The sequence below is a fragment of the Momordica charantia genome (assembly GCF_013281855.1).
Source record: "Momordica charantia cultivar OHB3-1 chromosome 3 unlocalized genomic scaffold, Mcharantia_2.0 BLBB01000003.1, whole genome shotgun sequence".
In the NCBI taxonomy this organism is placed as follows: domain Eukaryota; kingdom Viridiplantae; phylum Streptophyta; class Magnoliopsida; order Cucurbitales; family Cucurbitaceae; genus Momordica; species Momordica charantia.
Window position 1 is genome coordinate 20,232,618 of NW_028275161.1, and position 17,588 is coordinate 20,250,205.

The 17,588-nt window shown below is 33.5% G+C and overlaps 3 protein-coding genes across 6 annotated transcripts; 1 reads left to right on the forward strand and 2 right to left on the reverse strand.

The window, feature by feature from the left end:
* The first annotated feature begins 921 nt into the window (after positions 1-921).
* Positions 922-3,671, forward strand: LOC111010789 (uncharacterized). Of its 2 annotated transcripts, XM_022284346.2 has the most exons (6): positions 922-1,079; positions 1,428-1,558; positions 1,652-1,834; positions 1,938-2,037; positions 2,675-2,897; positions 2,992-3,671. In XM_022284346.2, exons 2-6 carry the CDS (start codon positions 1,541-1,543, stop codon positions 3,071-3,073), a joined length of 606 nt encoding a protein of 201 aa, XP_022140038.1. In that variant the 5' UTR covers positions 922-1,079; positions 1,428-1,540; the 3' UTR covers positions 3,074-3,671. The 2 variants fall into 2 exon arrangements, with proteins under 2 accessions (XP_022140038.1, XP_087977895.1); XM_088121769.1 differs by lacking the exon at positions 922-1,079 and having other exon boundaries at positions 1,115-1,558; positions 1,944-2,037.
* On the reverse strand, positions 3,225-6,132 carry RP1 (PPDK regulatory protein). 2 transcript variants are annotated; one of them, XR_002601388.2, is made up of 4 exons: positions 5,401-6,132; positions 4,509-5,148; positions 4,218-4,422; positions 3,225-3,598 (listed from the first exon to the last, which is right to left on the reverse strand). XR_002601388.2 is itself a non-coding variant. In XM_022284345.2 (3 exons), the coding sequence occupies exons 1-3, from the start codon at positions 5,872-5,874 to the stop codon at positions 4,319-4,321; spliced, it is 1,218 nt and encodes a 405-aa protein (XP_022140037.1). In that variant the 5' UTR covers positions 5,875-6,132; the 3' UTR covers positions 3,916-4,318. The 2 variants fall into 2 exon arrangements, 1 of the variants encoding a protein (XP_022140037.1); XM_022284345.2 differs by lacking the exon at positions 3,225-3,598 and having other exon boundaries at positions 3,916-4,422.
* A 1,174-nt stretch (positions 6,133-7,306) lies between these two features.
* On the reverse strand, positions 7,307-14,772 carry GA2OX8 (gibberellin 2-oxidase 8). 2 transcript variants are annotated; one of them, XM_022284137.2, is made up of 5 exons: positions 14,603-14,771; positions 9,675-9,746; positions 9,126-9,568; positions 7,917-8,244; positions 7,307-7,837 (listed from the first exon to the last, which is right to left on the reverse strand). In XM_022284137.2, exons 3-5 carry the CDS (start codon positions 9,551-9,553, stop codon positions 7,592-7,594), a joined length of 1,002 nt encoding a protein of 333 aa, XP_022139829.1. In that variant the 5' UTR covers positions 9,554-9,568; positions 9,675-9,746; positions 14,603-14,771; the 3' UTR covers positions 7,307-7,591. The 2 variants fall into 2 exon arrangements, with proteins under 2 accessions (XP_022139829.1, XP_022139828.1); XM_022284136.2 differs by lacking the exon at positions 9,675-9,746 and having other exon boundaries at positions 14,603-14,772.
* Between the last annotated feature and the right edge of the window lie 2,816 nt (positions 14,773-17,588).

A 17,588-nucleotide genomic window follows, 5' to 3' on the forward strand; every position in this document is an offset into this window, starting at 1 on the left:
ATTTGTATGTGTGGCATTCAATTACTATCCATTATCGAACCACACGTAATAAATTATTTATTGATTATTGAATCATATTTAATAAAATATTAAATTTGTAACAAGAAAAAATGTTTTTTTGACAAAGTCCAGTTAAAATACGTTTAAATACTATTTTGTCTACTTTTGACTTTGGTTATATCCTTCTACTTTAAAAAAAAATAATTTGTTTAAGTTCATGTATTTTCAATTTTTTAGTTTTCTTAATTTTGGTATCTATATTTTTAAAATTATCATTTCAAGAATTTTGAAAAGACCATTTAAAAGATGTTGAAACAACCTGTCGAGTTTATGAACAAGTTTCTAACTAAAAGATTAAAATAAATTTTTAAGGTTAATATTAATGTAAATAGAAACAAAAACTTTAAATAGCTATCTTAAATTTTTAAAAAAAAATAAACTAAACTAAACGTTGGTATAAAAATTTAAAAAGCTAAAAAATAAATTGAAATTAGGAGTAGAGAAGCACAATATTTTTAAAAATAAAAAATACAAAAAGAAGTCTATTTTTATAAAATATGAAACAAAATGAATATAATTCGACTCATGCAATTTATTCTCTCTTTGAATTAGAGAGTAGATTTAAATAACGCAAGTTTTGCAATACGTGGTTGGTCGTGATTAATGGCTGCCATTGCCAATTGGATGCATCACATTTTCGGGCCACTATCCCACAACAAAACTTAGTTTAAACACGCAACAATTTCGTATCACCAATCTCTATTTTAATAATTAAATTAATTACGTGCATACTTTTCTTTAAATATAAAATTAAACAATAAACTTCTACGAATTGAATTTAAATAATTATAAGCAGCCAGTTTAAAGTTTAATCTGGATGGCATTAATGCATGTGCGTGTGTGTCTATAAATATATGAAACGAAAGAGCGTTCCAAATCCCAAATTCGGCAGTTTCTTTCTTCAACGGCACACCCACACATCATCAGATTCCTACTTTCCCTTTCGCCATTTTTGCTTCAACTCTATCACAATTTTCAGAACAAACAGTTCGCTGTTTCTGTTTCTGTTTCTGTTTCAGGTCAGATATTAAATTTCTGTTTTTGCTCTGTTCTGTGCTCGAGCTTTGTTGAAGAAGATGGCGGTCTACTTTTTTCAGGATTAAGAAAGAAAGTTTTTTTTTTTTTTTTAAGAATAAAAATTTAATTAAATGTTGCTCTCTGCCTTCTCTCGTGGTTGTCTGTGAAAATTTTTTAAAATATATATTCTTTACGCAACCAATTATTGGTCTTTTTTTCTGGCTTTCTTGCTTTGTTTCTTGTATATCACGGGATTTGTTAGTCTGTTACTACCCAGAAACTAATATTCATTTATAAATAAATAATTACAGTTTTTTGACTTATTTGAAATACGCTTCTTTTCTTTGTAGCCATACCCAATTGCCCAATTCGGTGCGGAATTGTTGACGAAGAACACAACCTGCTTCCTTCTTCTTCATTTTTGTTTTCTTGTTCATCTCTCTCCCTCTTTCCCGAGAAAGTGATGGAAATTCCCAAATTGGTGAGTGCTTTCTTCTGGGTTGGCTTTGATCTACTTCTTCTTTCGTTGATTTCCCTCTCATTTCTTGTTCTCTATCTTTTGATTTTGTGTTAGAATTCGGCTTCTTTACGGGAAGTTAATCAATTGGAAGAAACGAAGAATTCCCAGAAAATTTCAGTTTGCAGTCAGCCAAACGGTGTGCATTACGCAACAAACTCAGATAGCTTCGTCATCGACATGAACGGCTTCTCCAATGGCGGAGGAACCAAAGAAACCTCCCCAAATCCCAGAATTACAGTACGTTTTTCTTTCCAATTTTCATTAACAAATTCAAATTCCGGAGAAATTTTGGTCTCCCTTTTGTTAATTCTTTATTTACTCAAAAAATAAATAAATAAAGTTGCAGAAAAATTTATCCCGAAAAGGGTTTCAGCGTGGCGGCGACAGGATGATTACCAGCAATTCCGCTCCTACGGATAGAGATTCATCATCTCCACCGGGTACCATCATCATCTTTAATGAAATTAAAAGTACAATTTAAAAAAAATTTAACTAATTTTCTTTCGTTTTCCTTTTTGGTCTTATGTTTTTGTCAGTCTTATTCGAATAATTTATTAGCAATAATACCATATATTAAATTGAATGGCAGCACCAAACATTGGAAAAAATTATTATTGTTATTAATATTAAAAGAACAAACAGGCCACACCCTGATGTGCGCCAGTGGTGGGTTCTGGCCAACCTGTATGATTATGAGATGAACGATTCCGATTCATCCTACTGAACTGAATTATATTTCATTAATGTTTTTGTTTATATATTTGCATTTAACGTACACGATTGGTGGGGATTTCCTGTTGGTTGGTGTGGCTAATTTTTCTCAGATTGTTGAGATTCCCGGGAAATTTTCTGAAATTTTCTGGGATTTTGGTTGAATGTCAGTTACAGATTTCTGACCCTGGATTATAATTTTCTGTTATAAACTCGGATTATTTCCCACTGGTTTGAATGGTTCAATTAGGAAAAGAAAAAGGAAAAAAAGGAAGGTTTGAATTCAGTAAATAGTGGGTCCGGTCCCCTGTTAGTGTCACATGGCTGTGAATTGATCTTGATTCAAAAAAATTGTGGCATTTTCAGTTGCAGTTGGAGCTACCATGGCGGAAAAAGCAGGGGCGGCGGTGGTGGTGTCGCAGCAAGACCATTTGGGGCTTCCCCAAGTTCATCATCAGATCACTATAACCACCGCCGGCAACACGGCGGCGCCGGTTGAACGATCCATTCTTAGAAGAAACAGTTTCAGGAGGGCTCCCTCTTCTTGGTTTTTGGACCCCAAGAAAGTTCTTCTCCTCTTTGCCACTGTGTAAGCTCACTCCCACTGCCTCCATACATCAAAAAATGCATCTTTCCTTCTTATTTTGATCAGGAACTAAACGATGTCGTTCTCGTCGTTGCAGGTCATGTATAGGAAGTATGGTGCTCATATACTTCACACTGGCCATTGGAAAACCCAACGCGGAGGAACGCGGGTTTGATTAACGGAAGGCAGAATAACGAACGCAAGGACCACAATAACAAAACAACACAGATGGGAAGATGATGTGAGAGATGTTTGTACAAAGAGATAGAATGAAGAGAGACAAAAGGGCAGCAAAAGCAAGAGGGCACGGCAGGCTTCCATGGCCTCTAATTCTAGCAATCGGATGCGCCACATTTTCATTAAGCCTAGGAATGGAAGAAAGTGACACTGCAGCAATGCGACAAAGAAATGGAATCTTCCCTTTTTCTTTTTGTTTTCTTTTGTTTCTAAAATTGACAGATGAAAGAGATCGGATCAGAAACGTGGTGCGCTTTTGATTCCAATCTGTGTTAGGGATTTCTCCATCTGCATAGATTAGTTGAAGTGGAAGGTGATGAGATCACTCTTCAACACTTTTACAACCTCCTTTTTCCTCCAAATATTCCTTGTTTATACAAGTCTGCAACCCTTTTTTGGCTGCTCCAAGTTCGACCAAATTTGCTTTGTATTCTGTGGCTTCCATGTGAGCAAGAGCAGGCCACGCACTGCCACAAACAGAAAGTGTTTGAATGTACTCTATGCATGCGCACTTGAAGATTTTCTGACAGTGGTTTTTAACTTTTTATTGTGCCAAACTCTGAATGTATATATTAACTTTCCTTTTTCAGGATGGTTGAAGGCAAAAGGGGGGGTAGTAGAGAAGGGTATATATTATAGCACTGCCATTTAATCGACTGTTTCAAGTAAATCACGTTGGATGAACTATGAAAATGGAAAGTGATTGCAGACCATGTTTGGGACAATAAGGAAACAAATTTAGGTATTAGAAGTTCTATAGTCATGAAAGCAAAAGAAATCAACAAGAAAGGCAAATTCTCTGTGCTGAGGCTTCTTATAGGAACTTTAAAGGTAAAATAGATAATGATAGCATCCAAATATGTAACTTTCTCGCATGCTCTTTATCAAGTAACTGACTTAGGTCTATAATTAAAGAACTTGTCTAATCCAGCGGACACAGAATGGATATAAGAACTTTTACTTGACATTGTTGGGCCCAAGTAGTAATTGGGTGTAGGTTTTGCCCTTATTTACACAGGATAATGATCATCAGCTACACTATAGTATGAACAAATTTCAGGCAAAATTCCATCAATGAGAAGTCACCTGTGTACTGCCGTGGTCTATGTCACAGCTAACAAAGATTGAGCGACATCTTGTTCCACATTGATACTGGTATCATGCCTTCATGCTTAGCTTTTATGTCTCTAGTAGCGCTTTGATATTCTCGGCATCGAACACTTGTGTTTTCTATCGTGGTAAAGCCTCAATATGACAGCAGCAGATTCTTCAATGGCCTTCCCTGTCACCTCTGCAAGACAAATAGATAAGATATACAGTCCAATATGCAGTAAAAATAAATATCAGAACATTCTGTCTTTTTGATAAGTTGAATACCTATTACAGGCCATGTAGGGTTTTGAGCAAAAATCTTTCCAGCAAACTCCAGCTCCTCTCTAACATAATCCATGTCTGAATAGGTACTTCTCATTTCGTCACTAAATCCCAAACTCTTGGCTCTTGCTCTTCTAATTGTTTGCAACACAATTGGATTTATAGTCAGACCAAACACCTTTTCCGGGTCTGCCTCGAACAGGGTCTTTGGCAGTCCTATCCCCATTACGATCGGCACGTTAGCCACTTTATAACCCTTTTGTGCAAGATAAATGGACAACGGTGTCTTCCCCGTTCGAGATACACCAGCAAGAACAATGTCAGCTTTTTTCAAGTTTTGGGGCAATGCACCATCGTCTTGTTTGATCGTGAACTCAATTGCTTCTATCCGACGAAAGTACTCCTCAGAAAGCGGGAGATTACTGCCAAAAGCCCCACGAGGAAGACCAGACGGTGAAACACCTAGATGAGAAGCAACAGCTTCTGTAAGTGGCCCCAAAATGTCATTGGACTGAATGCCCCATAACCTGCAAGCTTGCTTGGCAGATTCAGCCATGAATGGATCGGCCAAAGTATAAACTAGCATAGCACCCTCTTTTGCTGCTTGTTTTACTATCTCTAGTAATCGCTCTGCATCATCAATCTGCCACATGTACGTTTTGTTTGTAACAGCAAAAGATCAGTACAAATTCAGAAGGTTTCACCTCATACCTTATCAGCTTCATACAAAATCCTAAATATATATGAATTGGGAGAAGTTAAGTTGTACACTGTGGAGCAAACAGTAATTCTCCAAAAAATAATGAATTCCCATTCAAAGTTGTTCGAAGAGTTAAAATATCAATAGTATAGAAAGATAAACAACGAAATTGTTGTATAGAAACAAAAAATTTACCCCAGAAAACAAATGGGTGTTAACAGGACAAACACGGTCGACCAGACAGTGAGTGAACTGGCCCAAGGCGGCGTTAACGGAGTGCTCCACCGTCCATCCAGTGCCATCAGACACCATGTAAATGGACTTCCCAGTTGTCCTCTCCGTCTCCACATCGTCATCGCCGCCCCTTCCCTTGAGGACAGGCTCCGGCGAGGCCCTGTCTGTGGGCGTATTGGGAGATTGCGGCTCCATAACAACCTGGGCAGCCCGATTACTGTGCCGCTCCAATTTGTGGCCCGATCGCAAAGCGCGAGCCCTGGACCAGCGATTCAATTGGGCGCTGCCCTTGGCTTTCCGGCCGGTCGCAGAGTCGGAGGATGATTGGTTCTTGATCAGAGGGTAGGAGGAGAAGGGAGGTCGGGTTCTAGGTCTGGGATTTTGGTAATTGGGCGTGTGAGGAATGTTGGACCAGCTGAGGGTTGAAGAAGGCATCGCAGTAATGGGAAACTGAAATTGATCGATAAATCAGCGAAGAATCGAGATGCAAGGAAGGAAATTTCTCGAAGCAAAGTTCAAACCGTCCACCACTGGAGGAAAATATCTTCAATCTTTGCTTTTCTCAAAATATCTTCAGTCTTATCAATGAAACTATTTGTTCAAGTCTTTTCCTTTTTTTTAACTAAAAAGATAGACAATCAATCAAAGATGAATAGGAATTAGCATAAAACTTTTTTTTCAAGATTTCTTGGAATTGTAAACATGGGAACCAAGGCAGAAGTATTTGAGTTCCAATCAAACCAACTGGTCACTTACATTTATGGTCAATTTAGGGCTCGTGATAGAGTTCCTTTACTTGATATTCAATTATTAAAACTCTCGTTGCTGTCTTACAACTAGTATAGTATAGTAGAGCTGCCAGCTTCAAAGCTGACCTTCTTATTAGAGAAAGAGGCGCACTAGGCCAGCGCTAGAATAATATACATATACAAGGTTAGGTAGCTGAAAAGTTGTTGTTTGCTATCTACTTCGCGAGCCTTCACAGCCCCATTCTGTAACTTCCCTTCTTTAGCAACGTTATTGTTTCTTATTCTTCGTTTCTAATTTTCTAAAGAAATCTAAGAATTTATAATTAATTTTGTTTTTTGTTTCTCCTTATTTATAAACATTCTCAAAATTGTATAAAAATTTTAGAAATCATTAAAACAAGTTTTTTTTCTTTATTCTCATTTTTAATTTGTTCTAAAATAAAAATAAAAATATTATTTTGTCATACTTGAATTCATGGATGTTTAAGTCATACAATTTATTTTTCTTCATTCAGAAACGTTATCAAACGAAGCTTTAAAAAATCACAAAATTTAGATTTATGCCTAAGTAACGTGTTATTGTGAATATGTGAAGTAAAAGTCAACGTGAAAGGTTCTTTAAAAAAATGAGTTGGCGTAAACATTTTACTAACGTGAATACAAATAATATATACTCTTCTATATAAAAAATATTTATATATACATGTGTATTCACCGGTTATTAAAAATCTTCTCATGTGTTTGGTACATAACATCTTGTTTTTTTTCCTTTTTTAGAGAGGTACATAACATTTTATTGATGATAAGATAACTATGAAATTGATCTTGAAACTGCTACTAGATATGCTATTGACTTAACCACAACAAAATTTGTAATTTGTTATTGTCTTAACCTAGCCGACAAAGATTTATGAGTTAGAATTATAAGGTATGCAAATAAAGACTTTTACATTGGTTAGGGAGGAGAGTGATATATATATATATATATATATATTTGAGGACAATTATCTTTATTAGCGTGAGACTACGACTTTATCCAAAATGGTACTTGGAGTATGAGGGTACCATAACCCTTAACATTACCTCGAGGGGTTATTTGATACTTTTGAGAAACTATGTCACATCCAAAATGTTAACATATATATATCCAAAAGGGGAGGTTACATTTTTTTTCCATCTGTCGTACTATATATCAAATTAATGCCATTATCCTAAATGGCAATAGAGATCCAGCCTTACATTACAACCAAAAAAAAGAAGAAGAAGGAAAAAGAGACCACCATCGGCCACCAGCTCACCACACTCGATACTTGTAAACGCACTTAGAAAATATGCGTTTCATCTCACAATCTACAAAACCGCAGCGATTTTAAAGTGTAAATAATTGTGTGTTTCATGAATAATCATGATGACAAGAGAAACCTAGGAAGGCCAATCTTGTAGCCATGGTTCCTTACATCCTCTTGAACCTGATTCCTGAATTCCCTGAAGCTGAACCTTTTATAAACCGCCGCAGCCTCGTTCTCGCACTCGCTCTTTATAACCGTTTCGTTGGAAGGGCAGAAGAAATAAGCCACCGAAAATCTCTCCACCTTCGGGTTCGTCACGACTCGATGCTCAACACTTTTGTAAACATCGTTACTCCAAGCCTACGACGCAAACAAAATTAATTTAATTATATTAAAACACCCTTGACAACTTTAATTTACTGATTAATTATTTAATTACCTGAAACAAGTCCCCGATGTTGATTATGAGGGCGTCGGGATTGGGCTTGACGGCGATCCACCGGGCGTCCTTCAGGAGCTGGAGGCCGCCGACTTGGTCCTGGTGCAGAATGGTGAGGAAGTCGCTGTCGGTGTGGGGCATCAGCCCGAATATCTGACCCGGACCCGGAACCGGACACGGCGGGTACCGGTTCATCCGGAGAAAGCAACTGCTGCCCACACAATTTTCCACGAAGAATTTTGAGCTGCTCCCCAAATTCTCCGCCAAGATCTCCGCTACCTTTTGCGCCAAGCTTGAAACTTTTCCCGCGAATTCTTCCATCGTTGACCTGGAATATTGGATTATTATCGATGATGAAATTAATTATGTGGGATGTATACGCAGTACCGTATCAAAGAATTTAATCTACCCGATTGCGAAGAATATAAAGTACAATTATTATTATTCTACTCTGCCCCTCTATCTAACCAATGCCATTGCTTTTCTTTTTCTCTTTTCTGGATATTGTTCCACTCCTGCACGTAAACACTCGACAGCAGACACGGTGAAAAAAGAGGCGGTAAAAATTATATTCTATTCGTATTATAGTTTTAAAATTTAATCCTTAAATAAATTTACTTTCTAGATTATAAGATCTGAAATTTTTCTAACCGGTCCGCACCAATTTCATCTCAAGAAAATAGATCAAAAAATAGATTTCTTTCTATTTAAAAAATAAATAAATAGATGTTAACTTTTTTATATTGGTGAAATGTATTGTTATATATAAAAGATATGTTAGGAGGTTAAAGTTTTGCTCTTTTTAATCGAAATTTCTAGTTCTGTCTGGTTTAAGGACCAAGCCATGACAATTTTTTTTTTATAGTTTATAAAAATAGACAAATTTTAACTTTATGACTTTTTTATAAATAAACTTTGAATTTTAAAATATAAAAAATTGTAGATTAGGGATGAAAAACTTTAAAATTTTAATTTTTTCCATACCCTTTTTTGTGTCAGATAAACTTGAAGGGACAATTTTCCTTCTTCCCTCCTCTTCCCCATATTTGGACAAAAAAGTTGGAAAAAGATAACGATGCATGTATGTGCACGTCTCTAGCTATGCTATTGCTATGCATGCATATGGGGCAAAAAGAAATTTTAAAAATTAGAAAAAAAAAATCAATACCAGAGAAAGGAAAAAAAAAAGTTAGTTGAAATTTGGGATACCTGAGGGTGAGATGATCGGAGAGGGCAGTGGATCCCAAAATATCAGAGAGAGAAACATGGAAGGCTTCGGACCAGGAGAGTTGCCGGAGAGAAGTGGCGGTGGGCGTCCCCCACCGGTAACTTCCGGCGGAGAAGTTCATAAACTTACGCTCAAACGGCTGCTTAAAAAGCTCCATTTGTTTGGCCCTCATCTCCCCCAAAAGCCTTTTGGAAATCCCATGGTTCACAACTTGGAAGAAGCCCCACTCCTCACAGGCTCTAGCAATCTCCTTTTTGCACTCTTCCACTTCCGCCGCCGTTCCTTCGCTCAGCCGCCTCAAATCCACCACCGGAAGCTCGCATTCCTCCACCGTGCCGCCGCCCTCGCTTCCGCCGCCGCCCGATTCGGCCAGGAGGGCCTTGTAAGCCTCGTTAAAGGGTGGGTCCATCGCCACGTTTGCACACTAATTATGGATTAAAGAAACCACTTAAAAACGGAAGGTAAATGCATAACAAGACAAATCAATCGGAGAAATAGAAGAAGACGTGGGAAAAAAAAACTAGACCAACTTTGTTCTTGTTGGTTCTCGGTTTCTCTTGTTTTACATTTATAGAACATGGGCTGAAATATTCTCACGCCGCCTAGAAAAAGTAGAACTCGTTAATGACAACGGTATCCTAAGTATGTATCGTCAACTTTTGAGATAGTTCTACTTTGTATTTTATTTCAAAACGTACCTTACCAATAAAAAAATTATCTTTATTTTTATATCATGGATCACGTTCTTCTCTGATTAATGTAAAATTTTGTTTACAATCCTCCAACAAATCTAACAGAAATAATTTACTATAAAATATGACTATTTAAACCACTTAAATTATACGTATCCCAGCCCAAATAAGATAATTAGTCCATCTAACATATATCTTCGATTAAAAAGTCAATATTCAGATTCAATTTTCACGATCTCGTTGGAATTAAATAAAAGATAATATTTTGGAAAATAGGAAAAAGGGAAAAGGTTAAATAAAAGAAAGTCAATATTTGTATGTCGTTTGTTAATTAAGGAGATCAGGTGGTGCTAGAAGAAACGAGAAGTACAGTGCACGTCGGTTTCCCATGCAATAAAGGCCATGTCTGAATATAACATGTGCATCTGCCTCAGTCAAATGCATCTTTTTTTCCCTTTTTTTTAAATTTTAATCTCTCTTTTTTGAGTGTGCCAATTCATGCCCTAAAAAGTGTAGATCTATTCTATTGTTTGTGAAAAAAATATATTGTGTGTGTCTGTGACAATTTTTATGTGAAATTTTTGTTTGCATCGTCAAAATATGAAATCGAATAAAACAAGATTTTGGTTGAACAAACATTTTGCTGTGATGATCTTTGAATTTCACAAAATGAATAAGGTGAATAATATGTTATAGCCAATTACAAAAACTTCTCAAGATTTTCATGGGTTGTTTTTTTTTTAACCAATTTTCATGGGTTGTTGTTAGAAAGTTGATTTTGAAAATTTAAAAACACTTGTGATACATTAAGGGAGGCACTTAGGGGCTGAGTGATTTAAAATGATTGACTCTAGCAAAGGATTTAGAACGGATATTAAATCAGTGATTTTAGCCAAAGATATTTAATGATAATCAATGTTGTGAAAGGGACTTTTACATAATTATTTTAAGGTTCGGTTACACACTTTTTCAAGTGATTTTGTATAATTGAAAATGATTTTGAAGTATTATATTTAAAGTTTAAAGAGAGAATTTGATATAGAGGGAAAAATTTTTGAGAAAAACAAAAAACTTAAAAAAGTGAAATTTTAGAGAGTAAGAGACCATCATATTAAAAAGATAAAATAAACTTAGAAAAAATATGGGAACTAAAAAATTAGAGCTATTATAAAAATTTTAGAGAAAAAATAAATAAAATTAAAGATAAATAAAGTTAGAGAGTGAAAATTTTTAGAAAAAGATAAAAAAAAATCTCAAAATTTAAGGTGAAACTAAGGATTAATAGAAAAACAATTTTAAAAATTAAAATAACAATCATTTTAAAATATTAATTTTTCATTAATTTTTTGGTAAGAAATCACTCAGAGAATCACCGGAGTAACTTCCCACTAATAAATCATTGCCAAACGTTTTATTGTAAAATGAAATTGATTTTAGGGTGTGACGGGGAGTGATTTTAGCATGACTAAAATTACTTTTACCATTGTCAAAATCACTTTTATTTTGATTCATCGCGTTTGACAATTTAAATTAATTTTTAAAGTATCACTCGGACAGTGATTTTGAAAAATCAATTATACTTAAATTTTTTTTTAAATCACTCATTCTACCATCACTTCTAAACGCACCTTTTAGTAGAAGTGATTCTAATTTTACTAAGGGTGTGTTTAGGAGTGATTTTGAAATGGCCAAAATCACTTTTACTTTCCATTTCCATTAATCGTGTTTGGCAAATTAAAAATTGATTTTATAAGAAAACTTAAAATTACTTTAAATTAATTTGTAAGGTATCACTTATACAGTGATTTTGGAAAATCAGTTATACCTAAATCTCTTTTTTTCAAAATTATTAATTCTATCATCACTCTCAAACACATCCTAAATCACCTCTTAAACATGTGTGTTAGGGTTATCTAAAATATTTATTAAAAAATATTTTTCACCTAAAATAATTTTTTTTAAAAGTGAATATTCTAAATTTACCCAAACTATCATGGCACACTCTCCCTATACATGTTTTTAATAAACAAGTCTACACTAAATTCTTGGAATAAATATTCCCTTTTAATTTTATTGCATCGTCCAAAAAAAAGAATCATACCTATGAAAACCAAAAGCAAGGTATACTGATCTTAACATATCTAATATTAAAGATGAAATTTTTCGTAAAGAGTATCAAAATGGGAAGTTATGAATGCAAGGAAAAATCAATAAATATATGGCTGTCACATTATAATTATTTGTACCTAATAATTGCAAAATACATGTTATAAAATAAAATTTTAAAAATATTTTTTATTTGTTCTTTATAAAATTGTCTACCACATCATTTCAAATTCTATCAATCCAAAAAATTTATTAAAGATGCATTCACATTATTTTGTAACATAAAATGAGTATGTATTTTTAAATATAATAGACAATTTAGAATTAAAAAAATAATAATTACATAATCAAAATCAAAATCAAATCAAATGTAAACTACATCGAAAAAAGAAAAAATATCATATAATTTATTAATTTCTACCCCTCTATTTGAGCTCTACCCCTCTATTTGAATTATGCTCAAATTGATATAAGTAAATGTTAAAAAAAAAGGACAACAATAACTAAAAAAATATATATTGTTACCCCAAAGGACACCAATAATTATGCTCCAAGAGTTTACAAAAAATAATATAGATAGGTTCGGATTATGCGGACACATATTTTTTGGAAGGTTTGGGAGGTTAATAATGGAGATTTAAACATAAAATTTATTAAGGGAAAAAAACTCTTAGTAGTGAAGAAATTCACATGCCCATTTTATATGTATGTATTTTAACAATGTTTCCAAGTTTATAACTTTTAGGAAAAGTGGAAGTATTTATCGAAGCTCTGTTGACTGTCTCTTCATAAGCCTAACTTTTCAATGGTAGAGCCACTAAATGATAAACTAATTATTTTGGGGCCACAAACGTTGATTTATGACCTTAGGAAAATGAATTTGAATTTTGTCTGTTGACCAATAATTTAACTCTTTTTTTTTTTTATAAATTTGATTTCTTGAAATGACCAGGCTAGGCCAGGGGCTTCCTCTCTCTCTCTCGTAGAAAGATATGCTATAATATATATTTTAAAGAGACTGTCCGTTCAAAAATTAAAAATAAGAAATAAGAATTGTTCAAATTAAATACTCGTGACTTTTGTTTTCTTGTACTTTCTTTTTTATTTTTATTTTTTTTTTGTTTAACAAAGTAGGCAGAAATTGAAAAACTTCAGGATATTTATTTTTTAGATTAAATCATAAGTTTGTTCTCTGTGTTTCATTTCATCTTTTAATTTTAGAAATTGTGATTGCATTTTTAAACTTCTAAATATACTTGTGCTTAAGCACTACCAAATGTTGACATAAGATCTACGACAATTACTTAGTAATATGTCACAACACGTAAATGCAAAAATTTTATTAATAATTTAGGATGCATTCTGAAAATAAAAAATTCAATAAAAAAACAATATTGTATTATTTGTTTTCAATATTTTCGAACATGTATTTGGTAGTAAATTTAAAAATTTAAATTTACTTTAAAAACTTGCTCAAAATGTGTTTAGTAATATATTTATAAATTAATACTAGTTACAAAACCAAATATTTAGTTCAATATAAAATAATATTTTTGTTGTGAATTTTGTAGAATTATTATTTTATAATATTTTATTATTTATAAGTATTTTATTATTTACTTAATTTTAATTTTAACAAAAATTAAATGAGCTTATGACATTAAATAACATATTTATCACAACTTTATCTATTTTAAAGTTTCAAAGTAAACATCTAAAAATTGTTTTAGAATTTATATTATTTGGATCATAAAATCAAAAGACATACAACTTTGTCAAATACATATATTCCAAATCCATTTGATTTACGGATTTGAAATCAATAAATAGAATCTACTTAGCCTATCAAATAGCCTCAAATAACTTAATAATTAAAATGCATTTTCTGAAACAAATCCGTGCACGAAAACAGTAACTCTATGCCATAAAAAATTTTGACCCCTTGTCTGTGGATGGGACTTTGGGTCTGTAACATGGGAAATGCAGCAAATAAGGATAATGATGATAGCAGCTTCTTCACGTCATCTTGGGTGCTCATTTTTTACCCAGGGGTCAAAACTTTTTACTTTTAATTTTAATTTATGTCGTAAATATAAATTCAACAGCACAGACACAGTACTGGATAACCTGAAAACCAACATGGTATGGTATTGGTACGTAGATCTAAACTTAAAAGTCACTTTTTCAAATGCAATAATTAAACAAGTTTCAATCATGGAATGGAAAAGGAATTATTATTATTATTTGCGTGGATATTTTATAAAAAGGAAAAAGGAAAAAGGAAGGCATTATTAGATACTCCGAACTTTTCTGAAAAAACCAAAGAGAGACAATTACAGTTAAATGATGAAGTGATATATACGTTATTAATTATTTTATTTTTGTGTGAATAAATCGGGAAAGATCTAAAATGGCCAAACATATGCTTGGAGGTGTGCCCATTCTTGCGTACAGACATAACATCTCTTAACAAAACGAATAAACAATAAAAGCCAAACCTAGCTACTCTCCGTCTCGAAACATGTACTAAGCATTTATCTCTGTATTGATCACCGTTGAAAAATTTGTGATCGCGTTTTAAATATTTTGAAACTACTCCTTTATTTATACATATATCTAATACATTTACCTACTAAAAGAAATGAAATAAAAATGCGTACCTGGTTTAGGGTGTGTACCATATTTGGTTTGGAGATGGGAGTAATCTATATTATATTACACGTTTTACCAGAGAGGGACGTCTTTTTCCAGAGATTTTGGGAAGGGAAAATGGGAGCTGTGTGTAAGAACAAAAATAGAGAAAAAGGAGAGAGTGTGACAGAATGGGATGGGGTTGTAGCCTACTTATATAGGGAAAATGAAAGTGATGAATTTGAATGGTGGAGAAGATAAGAGATAGTGGAAATGAATGGCCACACAACTTCCAACGTAAACCTCCCCCTTCTCAATATCTAAAACGCCTATACTACTTGACTTGTACACGCTTCACACACCAACGCAACACGCATTTACACATAAATATCTCCCCTATTCCTCCATCCTCTCACACAAGTTAGGCATTTTCACGACACATGTTTATTATGGTAAATTTAATTCTATATCACTTTCACTTGTGGACACGAAGATTTGCACAATGCCCAACAATTGAAAATGATTGTGGATGAAAAGAAACGACAACGCAGGAAGTTTGAACACGGGACCTCTTAGTTAACTTATTTACGGCGTGTCTAACACAATGATTATATGTTGAAGAGAGAATGAACACGCGGCTCTCGGTGGTATCAGAGAAAAATATATGCTGAAAGAGGTATTGGGCATTGGGGGATGGTGTGATTTTGAACTGTTAAATTTACCATAATTGTACCCCGGATGAAGGAACTAGTGGCAGCTAGGGGAAATATATAAAAAAATAATAAAAAGGAAACAAAAAATTAGGCCAAAGGAAGGGGAAGGAGAGGAGAGACTTGGTCGAATATGCACCATTTGAAATCAAGTTGGGATGTTCAATATGTTACGTTGGACCTGACCCGACCCGGCCCACCATCACCCCCTCTCCTTCAGCTCCATCTCAGTCCAATAATTATACGTGGCATGATATGGAGTCACATATATGCCACTTCTATTTTTTTTACTATCTTAACTTGAGTTCAATTGATTAAAGAATATATCTATATTATAAGGCGGTATCTAACTCCAAATCTTATTGTACACTTAAAAAAAACTTTCAACTCACTTTTCACCTAATTATTGTTATAATTAATTACTCGTTTAAATTAATTAATAAAATTTCTTTCCCAACATTGATTAAATAAGTAGGTTAGGTAGGAAGGAGGGGATGAAATTTGAAGGCATGCGGGGGTTGTTGAGGTGATATCGAAAGGCCCTTGGAAGGAAGGGCACAGAACGACACTAGTATATTCTTTGCCACTCATTCCATCATCTCTCTATAACAAAACAAATATGTATAAAAGAAAGTGTCTTCCCCTCCCCTTGCACCCAAAAATATCTCTCCCTTTATAAATTAAAAAATGTTGGTTACTTATTTTTCATATTAAATAATCTTGCATGTGCTTTTTCTAATTTTGTTGCTTCTTGAAGCACTTTAGTCGGCAAATCTCCCGCCATATTCATTTTGTTACCGTTAAGATCTCACGTTAAAAAGATAAGAAATCTAACTAGAGTTTATAATTAACATACACTACTTTCGTTATGTCAATTAATTTTGAGATGAAACTTAAAGTTCAATATGAAGATTTTAATTAATTTTATTATATTAAATAACTTTTTAAATTAAACAAATATAATTAATACACATACTTTTGATAGCATTGGATTGGTTTGGACTAATACAGATAAGTGTCACGGGTGCAGGTATCTTCCAAACGTCAACATCCAATTAGTGGTAAATTAATATGAATGAAAAAAAAAAGGACAGAATTTGAGGGTGAAAGAAAGTGCAGAAAAAAGCATGTGATCTGATCTCACTTTTTGAGTAAAAGTGAAAAGGTAAAAAGAAAAAGAAATGGGCTTTTGAGGTGTTGTTTGTGTGTAAAGTGTTACAAAATTTGTGTACCATGTCCTACCAACACAGCTATGCCGAGGCTCGGGCTATTTTTTACTTTACCCCAATAATATTCATTTCAAAATCTTTCTTGTGGGCCTTATTATGTGTCACGTGGCACTTTATGACTTTTCATAAAAAGAAGTGAATATGTGATAGTCATTTCTTAGTATTTTCTTTATTTCCTCTTTTTCTTGTTCATAACTATTGATTGTGGTGGTTGGATTTCGGTAAGGTTTTGGTTAACTTAGAAGGTTGATACCTAAAACAATTTAAATTTGTGTCCATTTGGTTTATGTTTAAAATATTTTAATAAGTTGTTAAATTATAAATTTTTTTTTAATAAACTTATGAACTTTTAAGTTTCTACCCCTAAATTCATGTCATTTAATTATGTTATTATTATTATTATTATTTATTTTTTTTTGAAAGGAGAGTTGTATTAGAATTTTGCCACTTGGGCAGATAATGAAGGGAAGTCTCCCATAACACAATCCAGAAGCCACACGGGAAAAGAGAACAACAAGTATTCGTGGCCATAGAAGAAACCCTCCTTTTGTAAGTACATGGGCAGAGCTATTACAGGACCGAAGAACATGGTTGAAAGAAATGAAATTGAAAGTTAGGGCAAGATTCTTCACCTCCAACAACCAATTGAACTCGTCGTCAAGAGTATCCAAATCTCCTCTAATTAGACGGATTTCCTTAAGGGAGTCAGATTCTACAGCAATTTAAAGTTCTTGCAAATTTGAAACCTTCCAAAATTTCTCTTATTTCAGCCAAAAGAGGTACGGTGAAAAGTGAATTTTATATTTGCTTATTAGGCCTAGTTTAAGTGACTTTTTCATTAAATTTTTAGGTGAATGAAAATTAGTATTTGGAGGTCATCACTTTAAACTTTGTTATTTTATGTTTTTTTTTTAGCTCAAAAGGAAAGTTTGGGATGGGTGAAATTTAAGATTTTGAGGGAAATTGAAGGAAAGGAAAATATGTATTAACCAGTTGAACTATATTTATGTTGACTATTTAATTATACTTTTCCACCAAATAGTTGATACTTCTATTTCGTATTTGGTTCTGAGATT